General features: G+C 36.5%; 1 protein-coding gene across 2 annotated transcripts; it reads left to right on the top strand.

Moving 5' to 3' along the window:
• The first annotated feature begins 4,764 nt into the window (after nt 1-4,764).
• LOC118436661 lies at nt 4,765-7,184 on the top strand. 2 transcript variants are annotated; one of them, XM_035855175.1, is made up of 3 exons: nt 4,765-4,861; nt 4,997-5,060; nt 5,331-7,184. In XM_035855175.1, exon 3 carries the CDS (start codon nt 5,336-5,338, stop codon nt 6,323-6,325), a length of 990 nt encoding a protein of 329 aa, XP_035711068.1. In that variant the 5' UTR covers nt 4,765-4,861; nt 4,997-5,060; nt 5,331-5,335; the 3' UTR covers nt 6,326-7,184. The 2 variants fall into 2 exon arrangements, with proteins under 2 accessions (XP_035711068.1, XP_035711069.1); XM_035855176.1 differs by having other exon boundaries at nt 4,997-7,184.
• The last annotated feature ends 20,447 nt before the right edge of the window (nt 7,185-27,631 follow it).

Raw genomic sequence — 27,631 nt, 5'->3', positions numbered from 1 at the left:
CATACATTTAAAAAATAATAAAGTTGACAAAATAATTCTTCCCAGTTTGGGGTCGGTCCACGTCAATACCCACGATCGGGTGAGAGTCATGAGAGCGGAGATGTTGTCTCTCCACTCCGAGCGACACTACTGATGGTGGTGCTCACGAGCAGTGGCCGTAGCACGTACTAACTTTTTAAATGTCGACGCGGTCAGGCCTACATTTTTTTAGTCACATTTTTTTAACTCAGCGTTAAAAATAATCTTGACTGGTATGGCATTTTAATTTTGTCACTGAAAGTTTTGTTTACGCCTCTTGTTTTCTAATAATTTTTGGGAATATTCCCATACATAAGGTTGCATGTGTTAATGTGTGTCAGAAAAATCGATATAATTTTTTGCATCCTGTCGTGTGCTACCTAATTTTTTTATGGTGGATTAGAAATTTAAAATTACGTTCTAACTTATGAAATTTGGGTTGCACACGACAGGGTGCAAAAAGTTATAGCGTTTTGAAGTTACCATTACAAGATGGCTAGAATTCAAATTTTTCAAATTTCTTTAATTTTAAAATTTAGTTTATAGTGCCTACAACAACTTTTAGGTTTAGGTAAACCTTCCCAAAATTACGTGACACTCAGTGCATCAAATGGAAAATTTTCTTAAATTTTTTACAAATTTAAATTCTCGGCCAATTTCTAACATAGAATTTTTATTTTTTCACTAGTAACTTTATTTAAGCAGTACGTATTTATGGTAAAATTAGCTTTAAAATCTGAGACGTGGCCCGCAACACATGATTGACATTGACGTGGACTGACCCTTTGTTTAAAAGTTGTTTTTTAAAAATATAAAAATTAGTGATGGTAGAGGAGGATGTTTCAGTAAAATGCGATGCAAACCAAAAATTTGTCAATGTCAACACATCGAGATTAACTTGTATGCTATATATCACTTACATTTATTCGTGCATCGGCTCATAGTCTCATGACCGGTGAACCACACCTTATGAACTTCGACCAGTAATTATTACGTGTGAAAATTTTGAAACATAAATCCCATCTACTTCATGAAATTTTTCATGAAAACTCTCCGAAGCGAGACTGGCTTTTGTGTATTGGCATGTTTGCAAGTCAATTAAATTTGTGCCTAACGTATTTGCGAACACGATTGGGGAATGATTTCTTGTTTTTTATGAAATGGTTTAGCGGCCTGGATTTTATTGCCTCCCTTGAACTTTAATATTTTTTTAATGTTCCCGAAAACATTCGAAAATTCCCCGCCGATAAGCCGCAGACACATGTGGGTTGTAAGCATTACGATGGAATTTTTAGCGAAGAAAAGATTTAGAAATCCTTATAAAAATGGGGCCTGTTTGAGTGCAAAATTTATCTCAACGTAATGTTCACCTTGTAGAAAGATGTTACATAACATGTTATCATATTATTTGGGGAGCGTTGCCTCCCAGGTATCTGTAAATTACGTGGTACCTAGTTAGGCTTTAATGTACAGGAAGGCTGTGCACAAAGGGTTGTGGCCTACATAGTCGTAGATAGTCAAATTAGTGTATAATTCTTGTGTTAATTACAATATGGGTAAAACGCCAAAGTAGCATTCTAAAATTAATCACGTAGTTAATGCAGGGACCTTCATGGTGGTTTTTCCCATCTCCAAGTTTGATAAGCTACGTTTTATAATATGGTATTGAACTACGTTTTAATTTGATAAGGCAGAAATCTGCGTTCTTAATCATTTGGATATTCATGTGGTAATAAAATGAGAGGGGCGACGTCGCTGCTTCTTAACGATTTTTGTGGAAACGTCCACTATTTTCCTTAACATTGAAATCATAGACAAGGCGTTGGTTGAAGGTCTAAAAATCTGCGCTTTTTTGAAAACGAAATATAGGGTGTCCAGGCTTAAGTTGGAATGAGAATAATGACCTGTGGAATTCGTCCTGTTTAGAAAATTTTTATAAAACCTTTGGTACAGTGTAGATGGCAATCATACCAAACAGGTTTGGTCGCGGAAGATTTGCCGCAGCCCTATCTTGGCCACCAGTCCAACTTTCCGCACCAACCCTCAAATTTTAGATTTTCCACCAGTTTGCGAGATGTCTTGGCTGATTTTTTGCGATTAACGTTCGAATCCAGCCAGCTTTTTCGCTTTGGATCGAAGGTTAGAGTACCCTCTTTAGCACAAGGCCAAAAACTTTTCGATTTCTCGCAAATCGGGACATTTGGAGGGTTTTCTTTTTTAAGCCCACCTGGCTCAATGTAAGCCTTGGTTGGAATTTTGCAGCGAATATAGATTTCAGGTACAACTTCTGTTGATAATCTACACTCACCAGGTTGCCTGAGTGAAAAAATGTGTTTTTCGAAGTCATTGTGGGATCAACTTTGTCGCAGTTCTTGTCATAAATGATGATAATTTTTAATGACATTTGGTGACACAATTTTTTGTCATATTTTTGGACCGTGATTTTTTGGGCTTTAACGTACTTTGGGAAACTTTGTTTTATTTTTTCTGTGACCCCCAGTTTATGTACTTTAATATTGCGAAACAAACTTTTTGAAATTTTCAGTATTCGTGCAGAGCCACGACTTGACGAGGAAGAGTTAGTGCAGAAGATAAGGATTGATTCATAAGTTGTGGCAATGTTTTTTGGTGTACTCTAGCTTTAACAGAGACTCAAATTATTATGAATGAATTGTTGCATATGATAGTCCAACCGATGTAGTGTTAGGGTTTTAGTTTAAAAAGGTTGGCAATTAAACTAGAACATCGTTAGACAAAAAGAAAAACAAGTCCAAGCAAATTTCTTGGTGCACTTTTACAAAAATGCTGCCAAATTGGACGAGAAAAAGTTGCACGACCACCTCAAAAATGAAAATATTCTAAATCGCTCAAATTGCCGTTACATTTCAATGTATGATGCAACAAAATCAGGCGAGTTCAAAAAAATTATTCATCACCTGGTGTGGCAGGCCACATCCAAAGTCATCAAAGCAGTGCCAATAGTTTTCAGGGAACGCTCCTTACGTTAGAGAACCTAGCAGCCAAACGGGTAAAGATATCTGAACAAACTTTTCGCCGATTTAAAGCAGAATGATAAGGGATTACAACATTTAAAAACTAATGCCTCAAGATACATTAAAGAGGAAAAATTAAGAACCAAAATGGGATGCAACTAAATTTGCAAAAAAGTTTAATCCAAAATACTTCCTAGCTGTGACGAAGCGTACATTGAAATAACGCCACTGGAAGATTGCAGATAGAATTTTTTTCTGGCTACAAGTCATTGGGATTTCAAACATGAATGTAAGGTATTTCTCAAAGCAAAATTCACAAAAAATTACCGATTTAGTTAGCATTGGACGAGAATGGAGCAATTTCGGAGCCCTTAATTACGGATAACACCACTCCCTCATCTCTTTACTTTTTGGAATGGGACAAACGCCGATTAATCCCTGTAATAAATGGCCATCGGGAAAATACAGTTTTATTTTTGCCGAATATAGCAACTTGCTACTATAGTCGAATTGTTACCGACTACCTCAAGGAGGAAAAAATCAATTTTGTGGCTAAATTGGAAAACTCTTCCAAAGTCCCCAAGGTAAGAGATCTTGAATAGTTTTGGGCCTAATGCATAAGAGTATATTCAAGACGACCCAATGGATCGAAAACCCTGCTTTAATTCGACGCGTCATGCGTCAAATCTTGAAAGGTATGGCGAGAAAGTCAGGAAAAATAGTGATAGAGTATGCCTGGGAAAACCTGCATGAAATTGGTTTCAAAGTATGAACCGGTGTCTAATTGATTTTGTGTGATGTTGACAATCGAATTTGTGACAATTATTAGCAAATTTGGTAAAACTACAACTTCCCGTTTTGTAATAAACCCATTTCTAAAACATTGCCATAACTTATGAATCAATCCTTATTTTAAATGACTTTCACTTTTTAATGGGTGACTACGACGAGAGGTGGCCCGGAATGTTTTTGAAATTGCACTTACTGGCATCCTCATACTTCGAAATATAAAGGTAGATTCCCGTTTTGGGACATTCTTCTGTTTTGAAGTTTTGCCACGTCTTGTTCGAGTCACGTCAAGCGAAGTTTTTCAGGGTTTGAAAAAACGCGATTCGCGAGGCTTGTACTTTTACCCAGATTTCTAACGAATTTCACCATTTTTACAAAAAAAGCAAAATACCTGCTGGTTGCCCTTGAAATTACGCCTCAAAAAAATAATATAGCTGAACCAAAATCTTGACGAATTGCGCAGGATGATTTAAAGTTAACTTTTCCAACTTAACCCTGGACATGCCTTATATTGACGTTCTCCATGACAATGGAAAATCGGAAAAACTAGGTTTTCAACAGTATTTGCAAACTGGCAGGCTTTTTGCAATTTTCCATGCCTTTTTGCCCACTTGCCTTTCTGCATTCGTTTTTGATGCATTTTTACCTTTTTTGATGCCTTTTCCCTCGATTGCATGATTCGCAAGATTTTATTTTACTCCAATAAGACCAAATTTATCTCCGAAAGGCATTCTTTTTGGTTGTATTTACTATAATACATACTCCCCCAGCGTCCAGATTATCTTCCGCAGCCACTATATGGACTTAATGCAAATTGTGTAATGCAATATGCAATATGTATAATGCATTTTATCCATCGGAATCCTTATCAATTTATCAGTTATCTCATTAAGAACCTACACATGTATTTTTAGCATTGACTTCACACTAGGGTAAAATGAAGCCAATTAGTCTCCAGTTCAAACCCCAAACGTATTTGAGTATCTGGTCAATAATCCTCGTCAGAAGGCGATTAGATCTACGAGAGGAAATAATCTATCAAAATAGCCCTCTGGGAAACGGTATGCAAATAATTAAACCTTACTTATATGGTAAACGGGCACACAAAAATTAATTAATTACTTATAAATGTCAACTAAACAATGAGACCTGTCTAAATTTTTACTCCAAGTTATCTGTATTCATTTTTTACATAGAAATCAACACACAGGTCTACGTCTACAGAGTAACGAGCATTTCGTAATACTGGATCCTTCAACAGTAATAAATCCTTATGATAAATTTCGCCTGAATAGGTGACAATTTTCAAGTTTGTTACCACAATTCAGTCCACAGTGGCTGCGGAAACGTGGGGACTGAGGGCCAATGTCCTCACCACAACCCAACCCTCTCGTGTCCATCATCTCCCCATTTTATATTTATAAACCTAACCCCCTCCCATGCTAACATCTCCAAATGTCCCCACACCTTCCCCGGGCCACTGTTAAGTCTATAATAATTACACTTGTATTAACCTTCCATATTTTTTAGAACAAATGGACCCATTTGAAAACGTTAATCACTCCAATCTCTTTCCATTCTCCACCTCGGAGAACGACGCTGAGATCGAGTTAAATCCAACAGTCCATGTTCCTGAATTTTACGACGTACTGCTCGCAACGGTTCGCCGTTCGGACCATATCCAACCGGAACCGCCCCGTTTCGGTCCGGTTCACTTGGAGCGAACTGGACCATACGACCTGGCAGGGCCGTCATCGGAGTCGACTTTGACCGCATACTCATCAAATTTTCTTACCTTACAAGAAGATCTTGCCCTTCCAGGACAAGACCACATCGACCATATGGAATTATCAGGTGTGCACTTATCCACTGTCACGTCCTCATTGCATGACTACGAGTCACCTATACCACCGCCACCGTCGTCTACTCCGGTAACTGATATGCTCTTATCATACGTAACTGATAATAACTCCGATCCAGTCCAGATTTTTGAAACGTTTTTAACTTGCCCAACTGAGCATGACTCACAACCAGCGCAACGCGTTGATACGCTCTTATCTTCTACACCACCACCACCACCTAAGAGGCCTCGGGGACGACCACCTAATCCGAATAAACGCGACCCAACTAAAATCATTCGTAAAATAAGAGCACATCAAATGAAACCCACTACGAAACGGATCCGTCAAGCGAAGGCAGCCTATGAGAGACGCCTAAGGAAGAAGGAATTCGACAAGAAGCTGCTCGCCGAATTGGCCGCTAAAAACGGGGAAATTGCCAACCTTAAAAAAGCCGCCATTGAACAGAAAGATTTGAAGGAACGCAACAAACAACTGCGAGCCGACCTGGCGGCCAAGACAGAAGAAAATGTCAGCCTGAAAAAAACCCTTGAACAGAAGAATTTTGAAATTGCAGATTATAAAAATCGATTATGGAACGTCCAAAATGCTTTATTTCCGCCAATCCAAGAGAATTATGGGTCATCGATTGAGGCCACAAATCTGGACCTTCATAACTTCGAATAAATCCATTTTCACGATTGCGATGTAGTAAGTAATTTACACATTCCGCCTTAGTATTTAATATTTTATATCTCAATTCATTACAGCAAGTCACGTAATTTTCATGTACCCAAATGCATAAATCTCACAATGCCCATTTCCGGCGATACGAGCCCTCAATATCAATTCTTCCTATTTATTTCGCAAATGCGAAAAAATACATGCGAAATGAAGTGACTTTCTGTAATGAACGAAGTGTATTTAGAATCTAATACTGTATATCTACGTAAAAATTGTATTCAAAAAACGTTTCCTGGAGACGAACAAAATTTCCGAAATAACTTATTATAAAACTTGCCATAATTTTATTCCCGAAATGAAATTAGTCACTCAAATCATAATCAACTGGTCAAGATGTTGTTCAAAAAGTAACAAAACCTTTGACGAAATTATTTATTTATGTAAGCTGGTCTTTTAAGTTAGACTATTCAACTACATAATTTAATAGATCAAGATCAAGGATTGAGACACATTTAAGATACATTTTGTTCAGAATTTATGACCCTTTCGAAACCTTATACACATTACCATAAGTTTAAAAACCATACAGTAAAATTAAGTATGCAAATTATTTTATAGTGTATGCTGTATGTTGTAGTTAATTAATTAATTTAGTGTCAATGTGACGCACCTACTCTTAAACTGAAATAGTGAGTCACCATTTCAAAATCACGCGTTCGCGAAATAACCACGTCGAAAGCCTGTATCGTCGAAAATGTGCATTGTGAGATTTATGAAAATGACTCACCATATTAGACGGAGAGTAGGTCGTACAAATTTACATGTGTTGTTCTATCCGAATAAAGAAACTTTAAATAATTTATAATTAATCGTCCCCAATTCCATTCCGTATGTACATATGTATGCGTGTGAGTATGTGTTAATAAAATAAATAAACAAATAAAGAATGAACTCACGTCGACGTTTGTAACCTACGCACACCTCTGCATAAATATTTAAGCAGATTTTAAATTTTGTATGTAGATAGATGTATAAACTTATTGCAGTTATGTAGTTACAAACCTGACGTTAATTTCATTAATAATTTTGCGCATGGAATCTGCATTTAGTATTTTGTACTAACAAAATCTACATAGTTTTGGGTATGAGGCCATTAATTAATTATGTATGCAAGGCAGAAATCTGAATTTTCTACACCATTCAACATAAATATGGCACAAAGGGACGATATCATTTAACTGTACTGTCCTCGTACGCGGCTCTGTCACCTCATTTCCATATTTTAACTCATTCGTGAGAGTCATAGAGTTTACTCAACGTGGAAAGCTCGTATCGGGCTCATTCCATTTGTAAGCAACACGTTTGATTGAGTCCCAGAAAATAGAGGTGCTAAACCCTGCTCGCTGGTGGTGGCTGCCTGACCATGTATTTTCTTCTCTTTGATATGAGAACACCACACAACTTATGCTTTGTCAATGTTCCCGGCCACGTAGGAACACAGAATTATTTACTTACTCCTGTCTACACAAGCAGCCCATGTTAATTTTACCTTTTCGAAAAATCGCCAAAACTCCAAGACGGACAAAAATCGCGCGGGGTTATAAACTTTTTTGTTTCCTCAGGCCCAAAGGCATCGATTGGCTTATCTCCCTATAAGCGATTTTTGTCCGTCTTCTCGATAATCGAGTTTTTCAATACATTTCAAATTTCTGATGTTTCCGAATTTTTTAAAATTTTTCCTATCAATAAATGATCAATGAATGAAATCCGTAAATGTAACCTACCCCTTCGAACCTACACTTTGGCGACGAAAGCATTTTCAATGAATTTGCACATTTTCTTCTACCTGCTGTATCTTTGCGGAAAAAATTAATTTTTAAATTTTGATTTTTATGATATGTTTTGTTTTATATTATGCATCTATGATAAGATTGTGGACAAGATATCAAATATGGGTGCGACGACGATCGTGTGGGTACAGATGGAATGAGCGATCGCCGAAAATGGGCTATTGAGATTTATGCAAATGAGGTGACACGCCTAAATGCGAGGATAATATGCAAACCGCCTTTCGGATTTCGTTATTTATGAACGGCCCATACTCCACCAGCATCAATTTTTCCATCTATTTCAAACTGCATAAATATTTTGCTCAACCTATCTGCCAAGCAATATTAAGGGTTTGACGTTATCTTGTTTGTCTGGCTTATCCAGGTGTGGGACCGTGCATGCAAAATGTGATCGATTTTCTAAAACATGCCTTTGGAATTATTTAGAAATGTGTATTTAAATGATTATTAATCCTCACAAAATCGCCACATCCGTTCCGCACAGCCCTCGTGCATCCATTCATCCACCCAATATCGTAATATTATCCTGCATCACATTGCTTACTTATAAATTTTAGTGTGAAACGTTTTTCAAATATTTATGTATGTATGAGTGAAACGTTTCTCTAGAAATTAAAGATTGTGCTGCACTCTTATAAAACTTGTACCGTATTAACTGACCGGAGTAGATATGTAAATACAAAAACGAGTCACCGGCACTTGTAATAACGAACATTCAAGCTTAGTAACGTTGTGGTAATGAAAAATTTACCACTCATAAGCAAACTACTACAATTGGGTAGAAAGTTGGTACCAAATCAATACAGTACGGAGCATACATATATCTGACTGTCGGATTTTTAAGAGTGTGCACATGTTTGCCAAGTCTAATTCATAATTAACTTCATTCTCCTGGGTGGATGATACCTTTGCAAAAAAATTGCCAATAAACATGGCAACTCTGTTTAGGCATCGTTTAATTTTAATTTTGCACTCTATGCACAATTTTTCGACAGTCCTAAATTAAAATTGCATGGAGTAAGAACTTGCAATTTATTCGTCGTGGACGGATTAATCCAGCATCTGGGAAAAAGGTATGAAAATAATTAAAAATTAATTAGTGAGTATGCTACATTAAATAAAATAATTATACACTACACATCTGCACAATTTACATACATACATATGTGCCTACACTCTAAATCTTCACCCGCTCTATTTATTTGTAAATAGTGATTAAGGTGACGTTTCGTCAAAAATATGTCAAAATTGAAGTATATACAGAACATACGTTATATATGTCGGTATTTTTGAAAATTTCACATTTTTATTATACAAATCTAAATTTTTCCAAAATATCGAATTTTAAGAACTAGATCATGTCTAATGATGCACATGAATTTTTTACTCACACCTTTGGTAACAAAACGTTTCCTTAATCACCACTAAAAAAAGTGACCACTACATATTTATGTACAGGGTGGTTTAAATGTCAGATTACGATGGACAATTTTTCAATGTTAAAAATTCGCAAATCTCCATCAGTTACCGAAATTTTGTCTCTGAAATTCAATATTGTAAGAATTTTGTCCTCAGTGTTTCACAAGTTTTGATAAAAAGTAATAAAAATCTCAATCCCAAATCCGTAACTAATGGAAATTTACAAATTTTTCGCATTGAAAAATTTTCCATTGTAACCTGACACTTAAACCACCCTGTACAAATATGGGTGACGCTTTTTCTCTAAAGTTATTTAGAGTGCGCATGAACATTTCCTACAGAATAATGAATCGATTTGAACACGTCAATCTGCCAGAGATTGGGAACGACGATGAAGGGATTTACCTCCTTCTTCCAACTTCCGTTGTCGTGACACCAATCGAGCTTCAAGATGTTCAAGGGGGGTCATGTCCCTTACCCCCGTTGGGAAGCAGTTCGACTGATTTCCTTCCGTTGGGGGACACCACTATCGCTGCTACTAGTCTTCAAGAGGTTAATTTCAATTCACCACAAATCGAAACACCATCACATGCCCACCAGGTTGATAAGAACTTATCCCCTCCACCGAATCCACCACCACCCAAAAGGAAGCGGGGCCGCCCACGTAAAGTTAGAAAACCTGCCCCACAAACTACTCCACGCGTGAAGAAATACGACCTCGAGCCGACCACGAAACGCATCCGGAACGCGGTAGCAGCCCGACGAAACAGAATTCTGGCCAAGGAACGCGAACAAAAATTGAAGAATGATCTAGCCCTTAAGGACGATATAATTTTGCGACAAAGTGAAACCATTGAGCGACTAAATTTCCAAATTTCCGAGTATAAAAGAAGACTTGAAATAATCCGAAGCGCAGCCTCCGAACAAGTAGATATATTAATTGATGACACAAATGCTGACGTTGAAGGAAAGGGTGTTGATTTAATTCGACCCGATGAATTTTTAGGAACCTGACGGAAATTTATGAAAATTGTTACCAAATAAAAAGAAAAGGGTTATCATAATAACCTTTTTCTTTTGATTTAGTTACAATTTTCGTAAATTATACATAATGCTTAGCGTAAACCGTCGAAACACTAATTAGCAAAGTATTTTTGATATACAAATTTATTTCGAAATTTTGATCATTATTAAACTACAAGTTTCAAATATTGTCATGACGGACGGCGGCTGACGCGCGGTCCCACCGGCGGGACCATTGGACACAAAACCCGCACACAAACAATATACACGATTACATTACGTCTTTTCTCGTTCTTTTTCGCTTTCTCTTAATATCACTTATGATTTTGTCATGCAATTACTATTACTTTCATTTATTTTAAAAATCTATCTGCTAAATTTTATTTATATTTTCTTTTTAAGGAAAAACGCGAATCACAAATATTGTACAATATTTTATGAACATGTAGCCTTATGGGCCTATAGCCCCAAAGAAGGAAGCCAATAAAATTCAATTCAAGTTTTCAAATATTGCCAGAAACCATCGGGACGTATTAAATCAACACGCTTTAATAATTTCCAATAAAAGTCCATCATAATGTTCATAATAATTTTATTTTCAAATAATTGTTTCCATCCAATGTACGCATGCGTACTTATTTATTCAACTTTATTTAACTTCCTCGCCACATGAGAGGCCATCGAGAGCATAAAGATCCACACGATCGGGGCGAGCAGTGCGGCGCGAACGACGCCGTGTTCCAAACCCCACCCATTATTCTACACGCGTCGCATACCCTCCATCGGCAGAGCGAGGGGGTCAGATACACGCATACCCAGCGATAGTACGGGCTTATCGTTTCCAGAGGCCACGGCATTCCTATAGATATATCCAGAAACCTTAATTACTTATTTATAGCCGTATTTTAGCCGGACCTAGGCACCAAAATTAAACATGTTAGCCGGCTACTATTTTTTTGGCGGGCAGGACACTCAATGGTAAAATGATGATTTTAATAGATGAGCCATAGTGGTAAAATTTGCCGTAGGTAATAGCGGGTAGCGTTACCCTGTATACTGGGTACCCGTTTCCCAGCGGGTAGGGGTAATTAAGTTATTATTTAATTTTCGCAATAAATAAGATAACCAGCAAACCTAGCAGCCTGTCAGGCCGTTAAAAGACAAAGGTATCAATTTATTATTCATTTACCACATTAAAATTTGGCCAACAAGAAACGTTTATACGTACCTAGAATTTGTTCTAAGAAGTCAAAGGTATATACCTTCAGAGCAAAACTATTTTTCTGAAAACGTCAAGAAGTTATTGTATTGACGAGGTTTTTTTTAAAATGAAAATGTACTTTAGTTAAAAATTTTTACAAATCCAACTGGTGCGCGGCTATGACTTCTAACGAAAATTCTGTCCGTGTCCTTGTTTGCTTTATTTAATTTATAATTTAGACTGCACTGACTTATCAAAAGTGTAGCACAAGTTTTAAGACTGGACAACTCTCTTCAGACATGAGCACCCTAACTTTTACCCTGACTTGAGGAATGATAAATCTTCTCAACAAATGCCACCACGATACAAATAGCAATGAAAATCAACCCCGTTACAAATGCAAACGCAACTTTTCTAATCTTCAATACTTCATAAGTAATATCCAAAAACGCTCCATTTTTTAAATTTGGTCTCGTCAGTACTTCCCTCTCGTACGAATCATACCACAAAGCTGTCAAACCATGTTCAAACATTTGATTTGTCTTCTTTCTAATAAATCCGCCACCACAATCACGTTTAAAAGTCCAGATTATAGGTTCATTCCGTACTATGGGTTCCTTCACCAGGTGACATTTCCTCTCAAGCTGATTCTTTCTGTAGTACAATGTCCGTCTGATTCGGTCCTGTATACAACCCTGCTTTGTCTTAACGATGGCCACATCAAAAAGTTGGAGGCCGTCTGAAAGCATATGTATAAAAATAATGTTACTCTTATGACAAGTAAATGCACTTTGGATTCTAGATTAAGTAAACTTGGGTATACTATCCAACATAATCCAACATAAACGTTACTCTTCTTCTTAATGTTACTCGTGATTTAGGATATTATTATTTGGCTTAAAATGCATATTTAGTTCAGGGCGAATTTACTTTGCAAAAGAGTAACACCAAGTTCAAGAGTGAATATTAATTATTAATTGGAAATATAATACATGTATTAATATTGTACCGTTGTAGGTTAATCCATAACTGTTTCTTGTATCATTGTCAACTCTCCATAGTGGATTTTTTGCTCCAGGCTTTTTCAAATTTTTAGTTAATTTGGATAATTTCTCGTTCACAGTTTTAAAATTTGCGATATTCTTAAACGTCAAATTTCCCTCGGCTATTTTATACATTACACTATCGTATTCGAACACGGTCTTGTCGTTCCCAATATTTATTAGATTCACGAATATACTGAACGAGCTATAAATTAATTTTTCGAAATTAGCATAAATAGTAGGCTCATCTGGCGCAACAACTCTTGCCGTAATGTCTGCCTCGTATGGAAACAAGACCGGTATAAAGACGAGGCTAACGATTAAATGGAGTGGCTTAAACTTGCTCACAGATTGGCGAAAGAAGATGCAAACCACGCTGAAAAAGGGATACGCATCCGTTCGCGAGACAAATTTTGTGGTCAGTGCGCACAAAAAATATGTAACGAGTAGGCAAATCCATGTCGCAGTGTCAAACGCGCGGAATAACATGGCAGAAAAAGCGGACGGAGTGTAAGGATCGGGATCATTTTCACAATACAAAATATACAAAACTTCCCCCCGTATTTTTAGACATGTCGTAACTAAGGGGTTCATATTACTGTATCGAGTGCTCAGTCCAAACCCGTAGGAAAACATTTTTGGGGTGTAAATCGTAGAAAGGAGGACGCCCCTTCGTTGTTTATGCTCTTTTTGAGCCAGCTCATAATCTAGAACGAATAGTGGGGTAAAGTTGAGATATTTCTTTAGTTCGAGGAGAATGATAAATCGTGGCGCTATTAAACTTGGAAATGAGTTGAGTTTAGGTAGAGTAGTAGGATTAATTAGGGTGGTCACGTATAAGTCTCGATCAGCCCCGTCCGGTTCAAAAACCCAAATGCCGCTAAGTTTAAAGTTTCCATTGGGCCGATTCGTTTCTAAAAAAAATAGAGTACAAAAATATCTTATACCTATTGGAACTAACGAAAAATAAATTTACTTCTGAAAGGGTTGTACTCCAATACATATGTTGGTCGCTGCTGAAACGCTCTTAACCGTGTTGCCAGCGTTCTATCGTAGTCAACATTTAGGACAAAAATGTCACGAATATTATCAATTGAACGGCGCCAATATTTTGCTAGAAATTACACCCGGAATCAGCCAACCATCGGGCACAATATATATCAATGTTTTGGCATTATCCTCTGCTGAAACCTTGGGGAAAGAAAGTGAAGAAGAATGCTTCACAATTACAACGTGCACCTTGAATTGATCCGACCGTCTAGAAATTGAGGAGTACATGTCAAGTTCCGTTGTCGTAATTTCCATAAAATCTTCAAGTATAATTGGAAATTTGGGTTTTGCACTCGAAAAAAAGAATTCATCGAGGTTAAAGCGATTCGATGTATTTCGGTCAAGACCGATAATAGAATATTTCCAGGTGCATCCCATTCGTGTCTGGGTTATGACTTTCGGTACCCTTAAGGTGGTTATGATGCCAATAAACAAAAATAGAAAAATTTGTATGTGAATTCTGCTTTTCAGCATGTTGATCCGACTTAAAATATTTTTGTGTATCGTTAATCAGAGCTGATTTGTAGTGGCTGTTGACTGCGATTAGATGTCAACAAGAGCAATGTCAATTCAAAGTTTAAACGCGACAAGCGGAAAAAAGCTACTGCAGCGCAAACTATTATCAAGCTGGGGCATAGATAATTACACGTTTAGATTGATGTAAGTATGCCACGGGTCAAAATAAATTGGTATGATATATTGTCATTGGCATAAGTTAACATGCATTCAGATATCCGTTCATTCGCTTCCTGTCACGACATGCAATGTTTTAACGGAATATCTCATTAAACGTTTTACTTTTATTTGGCCAGGACATTAATTAAGAAAGTAGGTAATCGAAAATAGGAATTTTCTACATAATAAATAGCTTTTTAAACACAGGATGCATCTTGATGGCCACGGGTGATGCTAAGTATGTAGCATTTGTATAGCGCGGTGTCAAATTTCGATATGTGTAAAAGTCATAACTTTTATGGTTATCTGCTTTTAAGCAAAGTATTTATCTTCTCAATAAATACCACCACGATACAACCAACAATGAAAATACTCCCCGTTACGAATGCAAACGCAACTTTTCTAATCTTCAATACTTCATAAGTAATATCCATTTTTTAAATTTGGTCTCGTCAGTACTTCCCTCTCATACGAATCGTACCACAAAGCTGTCAAACCATGTTCAAACATTTGTTTCATCTTCTTTCTTATAAATCCGCCACCACGATCCCGTTTAAAGGTCCAAATACTTGGTTCATTCGGTTCAATTGGTTCCTTCACAAGGTGACATTTCTTCTCGTGCCCCTTCTTTCTAAAACAAGGTTCGCCTGATGCTGTCCTGTAGACAACCCTGCTTCGTCTTTACGATGGCGATATCGAAAAATTGAAGGACGTCTGAAAATATATGGAATACACTCTTAAAAATAATGTTAGCCTTTCGAAAATTAAATGCACTATGAATTCTAGATAAACTATACTAAATCCAGCGTAAACTTTACTCCTTATAAGGTTACTCTGCATATAGTACATATATTTGACTTCGTTTTCTTAAAGCTATCATAATTTTCAAGAGTGCATGCTAAACTCCGTTTCACCTTACATGGTATTACCGCCACACGAAAATAACATGGTATTCTCATGTTCCTTGCCTGTGGCGGTAATACCATGTAAGGTGAAACGGAGTTTAAATAATTAATCACTTGGAGCAAAATATCCTACCATTGCCGATTACTCCATTGCTTGCTGTCTCGTTTCTTCCTCTCCCAACTGGATTTTTTCCTCCATATTTTATAACTTCGTCCCGTACTTTAAAGACTTTCTTGGCCATCTTTATGTAATTTGCTTCCCGATGCACAATCAGATTCGGCCCGAATGCGTCCCGCATACGATGTTTTCGGTTTAGAGGCGGCCGAAATTATCGCCTCAATTACGACTACGGATAGATTTCTAATTTCAGATTCTATGTAGTAACTCACAGTAGCGGGTGGGCCACATTCGGTTTCAAAGCTAAAAAAAGATTTCGTTTAACCGACAAATTTATGCTATCGAGCAGAATTCGGATTTTCTCTCGCTATCCGAATTCTGCTGCCGACTACGGCCCGAATGCGGGGCGAGCTCAGCTCAGCAGCGGGGTTTTTAAAAACTATATGCCATGCCTGTCGCTATTAGCACTTAGCACCGGTCGCTGATTTCGCTACTCAACGTCCCAGAAAACAGTGAATAGTTTAAAGAATAAACCCGTTGCCGTGGTTTTCGTAGAAGAAGATAAAACTTTGGTTTCGGATGTGTCAGCAAACTGGTTAAGTGCCAATAAGTGCCCAGTGTTCTTGGCCATCAGGTCCAGGAAGTCAAAAGTAATCAAAAATAAACCTTGCATTGGTTTGATAGTTTAGCAACGAATGATGACATGTCAAGGTCCGTTGTCCTCTTTTCTATAAAATCTTCCAATATAATTGGAGATTTGAGTGTTGCACTCTGATAAAAGAATTTATCCAGGTTAAATCGATTCGAAGTATTGCGGTCACGACCAATAATGGAATATTTCCAGGTGCACTTTAGTCGTGGCTGGGTAATAACTATGGGCAATTTCAGACTGGAAATTATAATAATAAACAAAAATAAAAGAATTATGACAAGGCTGCTGTCTGGCATGGTGATAAAAAGCTCAAATCAAATATCAAATATTTCTATTTGTGGCATTAAACAAAACCGATTCCAAGAAGTTTTTGACTGGGATTAGATGTCTGCAAGAGCAATGTCAAAACAAAGTTAAAACGCGACATGGAGAAATTACTTATGCAGGAAAAACTATTAGAAAACATGGCCATATTTATCCGCTTAGATTAACATACGCCACGTGTCAAAATAAATAATTGTCATACTGCCATTTGCTTGAATTTATATGCATTTCTTGGTTCATCTGTTTCATGTCACGACAATGTTTTAGCGAAATATCTCATTAAATATCACATTTTTTAAGAAAATAGGTTACCAAACAGTCGATTTTTTTAATATCCAGTTAAACACCGGATGCAACTTAATCACCAGATGTGATGACAAATAAGAAAGTAATACGTGGTGGTATAATAGTTTAGTTTATATATATTCAAATCAAAAAAACAGGAACAGTTAATCCGAATTTCTAAAACAAAATGTACCCACATTTTAAGATTTTACGCAAAGGCTTAAAATGAAAATGATTGGATAAGGGTGTTCATAAGTACTCCATAGTTGACGGGACCAACTGCCATCACCATCATGTGCATACATATATGTACACAATTCCCCTCATTGAAAAATTCCTCTTAAGATTATCTTTTGAGAAACGATTTTGGTGGAAAAATAGATACATATGTACATTTTAAAAGAATGCACGTATCTAGAAGTTATAATTTTATATAAAAAGCGTGTCAAAGTACACATACCTAGCTACATATATGAATCCTAAATACATTTATTAGTTTGTGCAATGATTTACCCAAATTTGTCTTAAATTGTTAAATTTGGTAATACATTTTAGAAATTATTAAACATTTTCCATGAAGCAAGAAATTGATGCATAATTTCACGGAAAAAATAAGTAATCAGCTTGAAAAACATTTCAAAATAATTACATATTTAAACATGTAATAGCGCGTGGTGTTATTTGCTTTACAATTTTTTGAGTATTTAAATACTTTGAGGTTTGACGTAACGTGTATTTTTATTACTGCTCTTGTCTACTTAAGCTTAGTACTCAGGCGGATTTATCGTGAACAAATGACTTAAGCACCCTTAAATATTTTTTTTTACTTTTAAAAAGTACATGCGCTATTAAGTTTAAACCAGAGGTCAATGCCGCCGATTTCACTCGCCGTGCGTGCCATCATACGCCGATACATTTTACGCGCCGCCGATAAATTTAATTCCATATTCCTTCAACATTGAGAGGCCGCGCCGCGCCGAGAAATCCCTAAAATTGGCGCTGCCGCCACCGCTAAATTCGTCGGCGTTGCCGTCCCGTTTAAACCAAGCAAATTACACTATACTCACAATCGAACCTTTTTTCAAGCTACATTAGATCGTCTATTGAGTTACATATTTTTTTGCATGTTTTTATTTATTATGCATGTTCATGAAATCTAAATCTGCTAATTCTTCTTCAAACTGTGACTATTTTTGTATAGTTATAGTCCATCACGGTATGTACGAAAAATTTAACTTCGAAAAAGTATTTTTGCGAATATGTAAAAGCTCTCATTTTACAAACAAAAACATAAAATGAGATGGAGAGAAAAACACTCATTGCTACATCATTTTAAGGAGATCCGTGACAAACATGTATGACATGTGAATTGTTAGAAATCAAGTTTCATCGCTCTTAAAAAAAAGAAGTATATATAGTTTCTTAAACCCCAATAGAAAAAAATTTGTCAGTGTTACCAACACATGGCCATCAAGGATGCGGGGCCGCCCACGCAAAATAAAAGATTCCGCCCTACAAACTACACGCGTGAAGAAATACGACCTCGAGCCGACCACGAGACCCATCCGGAACGTGGTAGCAGCCCGAAGGAACCGAATCTTGGCCAAGGAACGCGTCGAAAAAATGAAGAATGGCCTTGCCCTCAAAGACGAGATAATTTTGACACAAAACAAAACCATTGAACGACTAAATTTCTAAATTTCCGAGTATCAAAGAAGATTTGAAATAATTCGAAACGCAACCAGTGGACAAATTGGCGAACTAATTTACGAGACAAGCCTTAACGAACTTCAACACACAATAAATTTGGGGAATATGTGACTTCTTTTTTGACAAAATACGTGATTTTTCTTACATTTTACCGACGAAATCTACAAAATCTTGTTTTCATTAATTACTAATTTTGGATGATCTCCAGGATATTTTTTTGTTATCGGAATTCGGTCTAAATTGGACTCGATCTAATTCCGATGGATATACTGGCGATCATCCAAAATTAGTAATTACCTATACACATTTTCTCCTACTAGTACCTCTCGACTGGTGATTTATGATGTTTATAATTTTTGTTAAAAACGATAAACCTCCTAATTTATTAGTCGAGAAGTTCCAGCGGGAAAAATTAGAAACCTCAAAGTACAAACGTGTATCTGTGATAATGAGTGGTTATGTTATTAATGTTATTTTGCCCTCCCCGGTAATTACATATTTTGGGTTGAAATATGTTTCAAATTTCTCAAAAATATCTAAACTTGCATTCCTCTTTGGACCATATTAGACTGAGAATTATGAAAATTGTGATAAGCAACGTCCACATTTTATGTGTGGACGTTCCTATAAATTTTGACTTGATATTAAACCCAAATATGTTGGAGGGGGACTTCAATAATTTCGAAAATCTTAAACTGGCCTTTTTTGCACTCGGATGAATTTTAGTTTGCCGTTTTTGCCCCATAATCAACCCCCCTCCATTAGTAATTGATTTTGCGACAAAAATATCGAACTTAGATTCCCCCGGGTACCACAACTTTAATGTATTCCAGGGTTAAATCCGGTAATTCAGTATTTTTTAAACACCTGTACGAATATTAAAATAAATGAAAGGAATCAATTTCACTCACATACATAAATTTAAAACTTTGTCACTAATTTTCATCTCCCTTCATGCTATTGAAATATTCTTCTTTAACAATTAATATATTTATGTAGAAATGCAAACGCCTAATTTTTCGCCGTCTTTTTAATATTTACAGCCTTGCATCTAACCAGCTCTGTTTCACCACTTTCACCACCCTCAAAATTCAAGCATATGTAAAAAAATTAAACTAAAATTAGAATTTTAAAAACACAACTGATACCATACATGCTCACCTGTTGGAGAGTTGAATGCACCAAGTTTAGCTTCATTATGGTTCATCTATTAAAAATGCGTCCGTTTTTTCCTATAAGATTAATTAGTGCACCCTGTAATTCTTCTGAATTTTTAGTTTGAACAGTTGTTGCAATTCTTCATCCATTCTCAAAATTAAAAGCGTTTTGAAAACTTTACACCGTTGACAGGGCATTCAGTGGTAGAATGACGTTTTTAATAGATGAACCATACATGGTCGCTAAATTTGCCTTGGGTAGTAGCGTGCAGTGTTACTCGGTCTAGCGGATACCCGTTTCCCAGGGTAAATCAGTTATTATTTAACTTTCGCAATACAACTACGTAAATAACATGACCAGCAAAGCTAAGTAGCAGCCTATCAGGGCGTTAATCGACAAATGTATCAATTTATTACTCATTTACCACATTGCCAACAAGAAACGTTAATGCGTACTTACAATGGAGGTCTCCCAACGTATGCTCACAGATTTGGACCAAACTAGGCTCAATCGATCAAAAATTTAATTAGTATGAAATTTGCAAATGGAACTATGTATCTGCCAATGCGCAGGTTTGGCGGAGATATTTGCATCCAAAAATTGGCAGCAAATTTGGAAAATGAAACTTTTTCCATCCTTGGGGTGCGTTTTTTCCTCTTTTTATGCAAATATCTCTGCTAAACTTGAGCATTGGCAGGTAGTTCTATTTGAAAATTTTATACTAATTATTTTTGTGATCGATTGACGCTAATTTGGTCCAAATCTGTGAGCATACGTTGGGAGACCTGCATTGTAAAATTAGAGCAAAATTAAAATTAAAATTAGAGCTCCTTTAGAGCAAAACTATTTTTCTGAAAACGTCAATAAATTAATGTATTGACGAGGTTTTTAAAAAATGAAAACGTACTTTAATTAAAAATTTTAACAAATCCTATTGGTGCGCGGCTACGACTTCTAAGAAAAAGTGTGTCCGTGTCCCAGTTTGCTTTACTTAATTCTTAATTTAGACTGCACTTACTTATCAAAAGTGAAACCTCAATCACCACCATCAAAAATATTTGTAGCACAAGCTTAAAGAATAGGCAACTCTATTCTGACATGAGCACCCTAACTTTTACCCTGGCTTGAGGAATGATAAATCTTCTCAATCAATGCCACCCCGATACAAATAACAATTAAAATACTGCCAGTTACAAATGCAAACGACACCTTTCGAAACTTCAATATTTCATAAGTAACATCTAAAAATGCTCCATTTTTTAAATTTGGTCTTGTCAGTACTTCCCTCTCGTACGAATCATACCACAAAGCGGTCAGACCATGTTCAAGCATTTGATTTGTCTTCATTCTAATAAATCCGCCACCACAATCACGTTTAAAAGTCCAGATTATAGGTTCATTCGGTACGATGGGTTCCTTCACCAGGTGACATTTCCTCTCGAGCTTATTATTTCTGTAGTACAATGTCCGTCTGATACTGTCTTGTATACAACCCTGCTTCGTCTTAACGATGGCGGCATCAAAAATTTGAAAGGCATCTAGAAATAAGAAAAATCTTAGTTATACATTTGGAATCAAATATGTGGGCACTTTTAAAAATACATAGTATATCATCATACCATCATGGGTTTGCCCTTTTCTCCGTCTTGTCTTGTTTTTGTTTCTCCTTAGTGTTCGGTTGTTCCATCGTGTAAGGTTTACCTCATATTTTTTAAAGACTTTTGCAATTTTCTTAATCACAGTATTAAAATTTATTTGATTCTTTGCTGTCATGTTTGCTTCGGCCATCTTGTAAATGACGCTATCATACTCATTAACCGAATACAAGTCACCCCCCAGGTTTACTCGGTTTACAAGTATGGCATAAGAGCTGTTGAGTAACTCTTTAAAATTGTTATAAATGCTCGGCTGATCTGGCGCAATAACTCTTGCCGTTATGTCTGCCTCGTACGGGAACAAGATCGGGATGAAGACGAGGCTAACGATTAAATGCAGTTGCTTAAACTTGCTAACAGATTGGCGAAAAAATATGCAAACTACGCCAAAAAAGGGATACGCATCCGTTGGTGAGACCAATTTTGTGGTGAGCGCGCAGAAAAAATATGTAACGAGTAGACAAATCCAAGTCGCATAGTCAAACGCGCGGAATAACATGGCTGAAAATGCGGACGGAGTGTACGGATCGGGATCATTTTCGCAATACAAAATATGCAAGGCTTCCTCCCGTATTTTTAGATATGTCGTAACTAAAGGGTTCATATTACTGTTTCGTATGCTCAGTCCAAAACCGTAGGAAAACATTTTTGGGGTGTAAATCGTAGAAAGCAGAACTCCCCCTCGTTGTTTATGCTCTTTTTGAACCAGCTCATAATCTAGAACGAATAGTGGGGTAAAGTTGAGATGTTTCATTAGTTCGAGGAGAACGATAAATCGTGGAGCAATTAAACTTGGAAATGCGTAGAGTTTAGACATAGTTGTAGAATTAATTGGGATAGTCAGGACCATGTCCCGGTCAGGGCCGTTCGGTTCAAAAACCCAAATGCTGCTAAGTTTAAAGTTTCCGTTAGGTACAATCGTTTCTAAAAAAAAATATCGAATAGAACAATATCTTATACTAACTGTTACGAACCAAAAATTAATTTACCTTTGAAAGGGTTGTACTCCAATACATATGTTGGTCGCTGCTGAAACGCTCTTAACCTTGTTGCCAGCGTTCTATCGTAGTCAACATTTAGGACAAAAATGTCGCGAATATTATCAATTGAACGGCGCCAATATTTTCTAGAAATTCTACCCGGAATCAGCCAACCATCGGGTACAATATGTACCAATGTTTTGGCATTATCCTCTGCTGAAACCTTGGGGAAAGAAAGTGAAGAAGAATGCTTTACAATTGCAACGTGCACCTTGCACTGATTTGATAGTTTAGCAACGAATGATGACATGTCAAGGTCCGTTGTCCTCGTTTCTATAAAATCTTCCAAAACAATTGGAAATTTGGGTGTTGCACTCTCAAAAAATAATTTATCCATGTTCAGTCGATTCGAAGTATTGCGGTCACGACCGATAATAGAATATTTCCAGGTGCATCCCAATCGTGGCTGGGTTATGACTTTCGGTACCTTTAAAGTGGTTATGATGCCAATAAATAAAAATAAAAGAATTATGGCAATCTTGCTTTCTGACATATTTTATCCAAGTTAAAACACTTATGTGTATCGTTAATCAGAGCTGATATTTACTAGTTGCTGACTGCGATTCGATGTCTAAAAGAGCAATGTCAATTCAAAGTTAAAACGCGACATGGGGAAAAAAACTTATGCAGCAAAAAATATTATCAACCTGCGCCATAATTATTCGTTTAGTTTGATGTAAGTATGCCACTGGTCAAAATAAATTAATATGATATACTGTGAGTGGCATGAGTTAACATGCATTTAGATATGTATTTATTCGTTCATTCGCTTCCTGTCACATGTTTTAAAGGAAAATCTCATTAAACGTTTTACTTTTGCTTGGCGAGCATATTAATTAGGATAGTAGGTACTCGAAAAGAGGAATATTTTCTAATATTTAGCTTGTAAAACATCGGAAGCAATTTTATCACCACGCGTGATGACAAATATTTAGTATATAGCTCGGTGTCAAATTCTATTTAGATATATGTATGTTAACACCATACATTTTTTGGTAATCTCCTTTTAAGCAAAAGACTAATCTTCTCCGTAATTGCCACCATGACACAAACAACAATGAAAATACTCCCCGTTACGAATGCAAACGCAACTTTTCTAATCCTCAAAACCTCATAAGTAATATCCAAAAACGCTCCATTTTTTAAATTTGGTCTCGTCAGTACTTCTCTCTCGTACGAATCATACCACAAAGCGGTCAGACCATGTTCAAACATTTGGTTTGTCTTCCTTTTAATAAATCCGCCACCACGATCCCGCTTAAAGGTCCAAATACTTGGCTCATTCTGAACAATTGGTTCCTTCACAAGGTGACATTTCTTCTCGTGCCGCTTCTTTCTGTAAAACACGGTTCGCCTGATGCTGTCCTGTAGACAACCCTGCTTCGTGTTTACGATGGCGATATCAAAAAATTGAAGGACGTCTGAAAATATATGGAATACACTCTTAAAAATAATGTTAGCCTTTAGAAAATTAAATGCACTTTGAATTCTAGATAAACTATGTATACTAAATCCAGCGTAAACTTTACTCTTTATAAGGTTACTCTGCATATAGTATATTTGACTTATTTTTCACAAGGGTATCATAATTTTCAAGAGTGCATGCTAAATAATTAATCACTTGGAGCAAAATATCCTACCATTGCCGATTACTCCATTGCTTGCTGTCTCGTTTCTTCCTCTCCCAACTGGATTTTTTCCTCCATATTTTATAACTTCGTCCCGTACTTTAAAGACTTTCTTGGCCATCTTTATGTAATTTGCATTATTCTTGGACGTCAAATTTGATTCGGCAATCTTATAAATGACACTATCGTATTCGCTCACCGTGTACATGTCCTTCCCAAGATTTATCGTATTCACGAATATGGCGTACGAGCTATTAATCAAATCCTCGAAATTAGCATAAATATTGGGCTCATCTGGTGCAATCACCATGCCTGGAATTTCTTACCCCACCAACCCGCAATGCGGGGAGAACACTTTGAGAAAAAATTCTCAATTTGGGCGAAAGAGAACAAATTGTCCAGCACATTTTGAATTATCAAAAATTCAATTACCTACAAATTTAAGCTTCAGCTCGTATTTCAAAAGAATAAACTGAGATAACGGGCAAACTTATGTTTACAACTTTTGTTCTCCGGTGTTTCCATTAGATGTTCAAAAATTAAGTGGAGAACACTTTCCCCACCTTTCGCACACATTAATCGAGGCTAACCCGACTGACAATGCTTCGACGCCAGCGGTCTCGCTCCGATTTTTACGAAACAATAATAATTATGTAGCCTTAGACAAATAATTAACATATTTCGGGATTTTTCATAATTCTCAATCTTAAATAAATTATGACGGAATCCTTATGCGAGAATTGGCATTTTTATCGTGCAATTTTTCTCACAAGGGAGAAAAGTACAGGTTTTCTCTTACAGATTCCATCATAGTTTTGTTTAAACTTAAAATGCGAGAGTGGTTTTCTCGAATTTTGGCTGTACCCATTTTAAATTTCTCACATACGGAAACATGCATAAACATGTTGCATTTTCCAGTATGCACGTGTTTCTATCTTAATTAAAAAAATAAATTTTCATCAAAAATAAAGATTTTCCAATATTTATCCGATTTCAAAAATGAACGAACATTCTTTCTAAGAATTACGTTGAGTAATTTAAGAAAACTTTTCTTTCAAAAACATTGTTCAAAATTCCAAACTACAATTAAAATTTAAAACTCATCAGAAATAATTTCAAGGAAGTAATTTTGAGCCAACATGTTCCCTCATTTTTAAAATAGTATTCAAATTACAAAATTTACAGCTTTTTGAATAATCCTGATTTTGGATGAAAGTATATTTAAAAATTACGCCACAATCGAAAACACGCGCATTCAGGAAAGCCACGGATCAGGTAATTTCGGTGTGGGCAATTGTCCACGCATTTTAAGTTAATTTTAATGGAATCCGGAAACGAGAATCTGTTTTCCTCCTTCGGCGAAGGAGGAAAACAGATTCTGCAATGCATGAAGGTGCGATGGTCTGCGATGAAGATGCGTAGGTCCTTCGCAAGAAATATTAAATGTAAAAATGGAAATTCCGTCATAATTTCGTTTAAACTGAGCATTATGAAACACCTGCTTAATTATTTACCCAAGGCTTCATACACAGTTTCATGGTTTCGTCAAAATCGGAGCGAGACGGCTCTGGCGTCATCGCATTGTGAGTAAGAATCTTGACTTATAAAATCTTAAGCGAAATATGAAAACGTCTTAAATTTCTGACTTGATAGGAGAACCGCTTAAAGTCCAACCATTTATCAAAATCTTTAAAAATTAAGTAATTGTATTATGCAAGTAATTTTTGTTATACCCCGAAAATTAGGGAAGGGTATCCGTAAGAAAAGACCACGTGAAACTGTGGCAATACTCCAATGAGAAGATTCAATTTTAATTTTGAAAATTTAAATGAAATACATCAAATATCTATGCAAATATGTATGTATGTATCAAACAAATTGAAACAGAATCAGTAGTTTCAACATCAAAGTTATTTGAGCTTGTTTTTTAATCTGCAAGATCTGGTTGAAATTCAAAAATTTCAATCGTTTTGAAACATTCTAATCCTGCTTGAAATTGTTTTTAAATTCCACCACCAACCATAACACGTGCGTGTTATTCAATAAAAAGCAAAAAATTTGGACAGCCAGATACGATGTGCAAAGTTTAAAATAAGTCTGGTCAAAATCGAAATAACAACTGCATAAAAACGTGACTGCCTGTGCATATATATGCTCGGAAATATTACCGAAGTATTTCGTTATGCTTATTTTTTGTGGTGAACAAATTAAAATTGGTCCCATGTAAATCTTACATTTACAAATGAAAGACCTGCATTGTAAGTTTTACTTATGCAAATATATTTTTATGACAATAGAAAATTTCTGACTCTCCTCTCTTTCTTAACCGCTCTAGTATTTTTTTAGAATACTGTTTCCCTTCAGTATGTATGATGCTGATTTCATACTTACACCTGATAGAAACCAATTAAAATTTCAACAAGTTTTCAATTTTTGAATTTTTTACGAAAAATTCACTTTTTGAGATTTTAGAAACAGTTTAGAAACACTTTCCAGTATATGGTAAATTTGGAAAAAAATACACGCTTTTTACCAGTTTATAAGTTTTCCGAAAAATACCAAGGAAATACTTTGTAAAGAAATTTTAGTGTAGGGGAATTTATACAGAACGCAGATTTGTGTTTCGTCGTCAACGGAAAATCCAATACTGCGCAAATGTGTGTGATCTGGTAGCCAAGGGGCTGTTTACAACTTTTCTCATAACAAGGGCAGCGAAAATCATCATAAAATGAGGTTTCTCCATTTGCAGAGAACATTTCAAAAAAATTGTAGGGAGAACACTTTTATAAGTGGTGGGGAGAACACTTCGAAATTCTTGTAAGAAATTCCAGGCATGGAGAACACTTTACAAGTGGTGGGGAGAACACTTCGAAATTCTTGTAAGAAATTCCAGGCATGGCAATCACACGCGCTGTTATGTCTGCCTCGTATGGAAACAAGATTGGTATCAATACGAGGCTAACGATTAAATGGAGTGGCTTAAACTTGGCTTAAACTCACAGATTGGCGAAAGAAGATGCAAACCACGCTGAAAAAGGGATACGCATCCGTTCGCGAGACCTATTTTTTTGTGGTGAGGGCACAGAAAAAATACGCAACGAGTAAACGAATCCATGTTGCAGTGTCAAACGGGCGGAACAGCATGGCAGAAAAAGCGGACGGAGTGTAGGGATCGGGATCATTTTCGCAATACAAAATATGCAAGGCTTCCTCCCTTATTTTTAGGTAATCAAAGGGTTCATATTGCTGGGTCGCGTGTTCAGGCCAAACCCATAGGAGAACATTTTTGGGGTGTAAATCGTAGAAAGGGGGACGCCCCCTAGTTGCTTATAAATGCTCTTTTTGAGCCAACTGATAATCTGGAACGAATATTGGGGTAAAGTTGAGTGATTTCTGTAGTTCGAGGAGAACAATAAACTGTGGACCAATTAAACTTGGTGATTTATATAGCTTAGGCAGAGTTGAAGGACTCATTTTGGTGGTCAGATACAAGTATCGGTCATCATTGTTCGGTTCAAAAACCCAAATGCCGGTAAGCTTGAAGTTTCCGTTGGGTGGAATCGTTTCTAAAAA

The sequence above is a fragment of the Folsomia candida genome, unplaced genomic scaffold (genome assembly GCF_002217175.1).
Source record: "Folsomia candida strain VU population unplaced genomic scaffold, ASM221717v1 Fcan01_Sc010, whole genome shotgun sequence".
Taxonomy (NCBI): domain Eukaryota; kingdom Metazoa; phylum Arthropoda; class Collembola; order Entomobryomorpha; family Isotomidae; genus Folsomia; species Folsomia candida.
The sequence above is the reverse complement of the archived record's forward strand: the minus strand, read 5'-3'. Positions and strand labels throughout refer to the sequence as shown.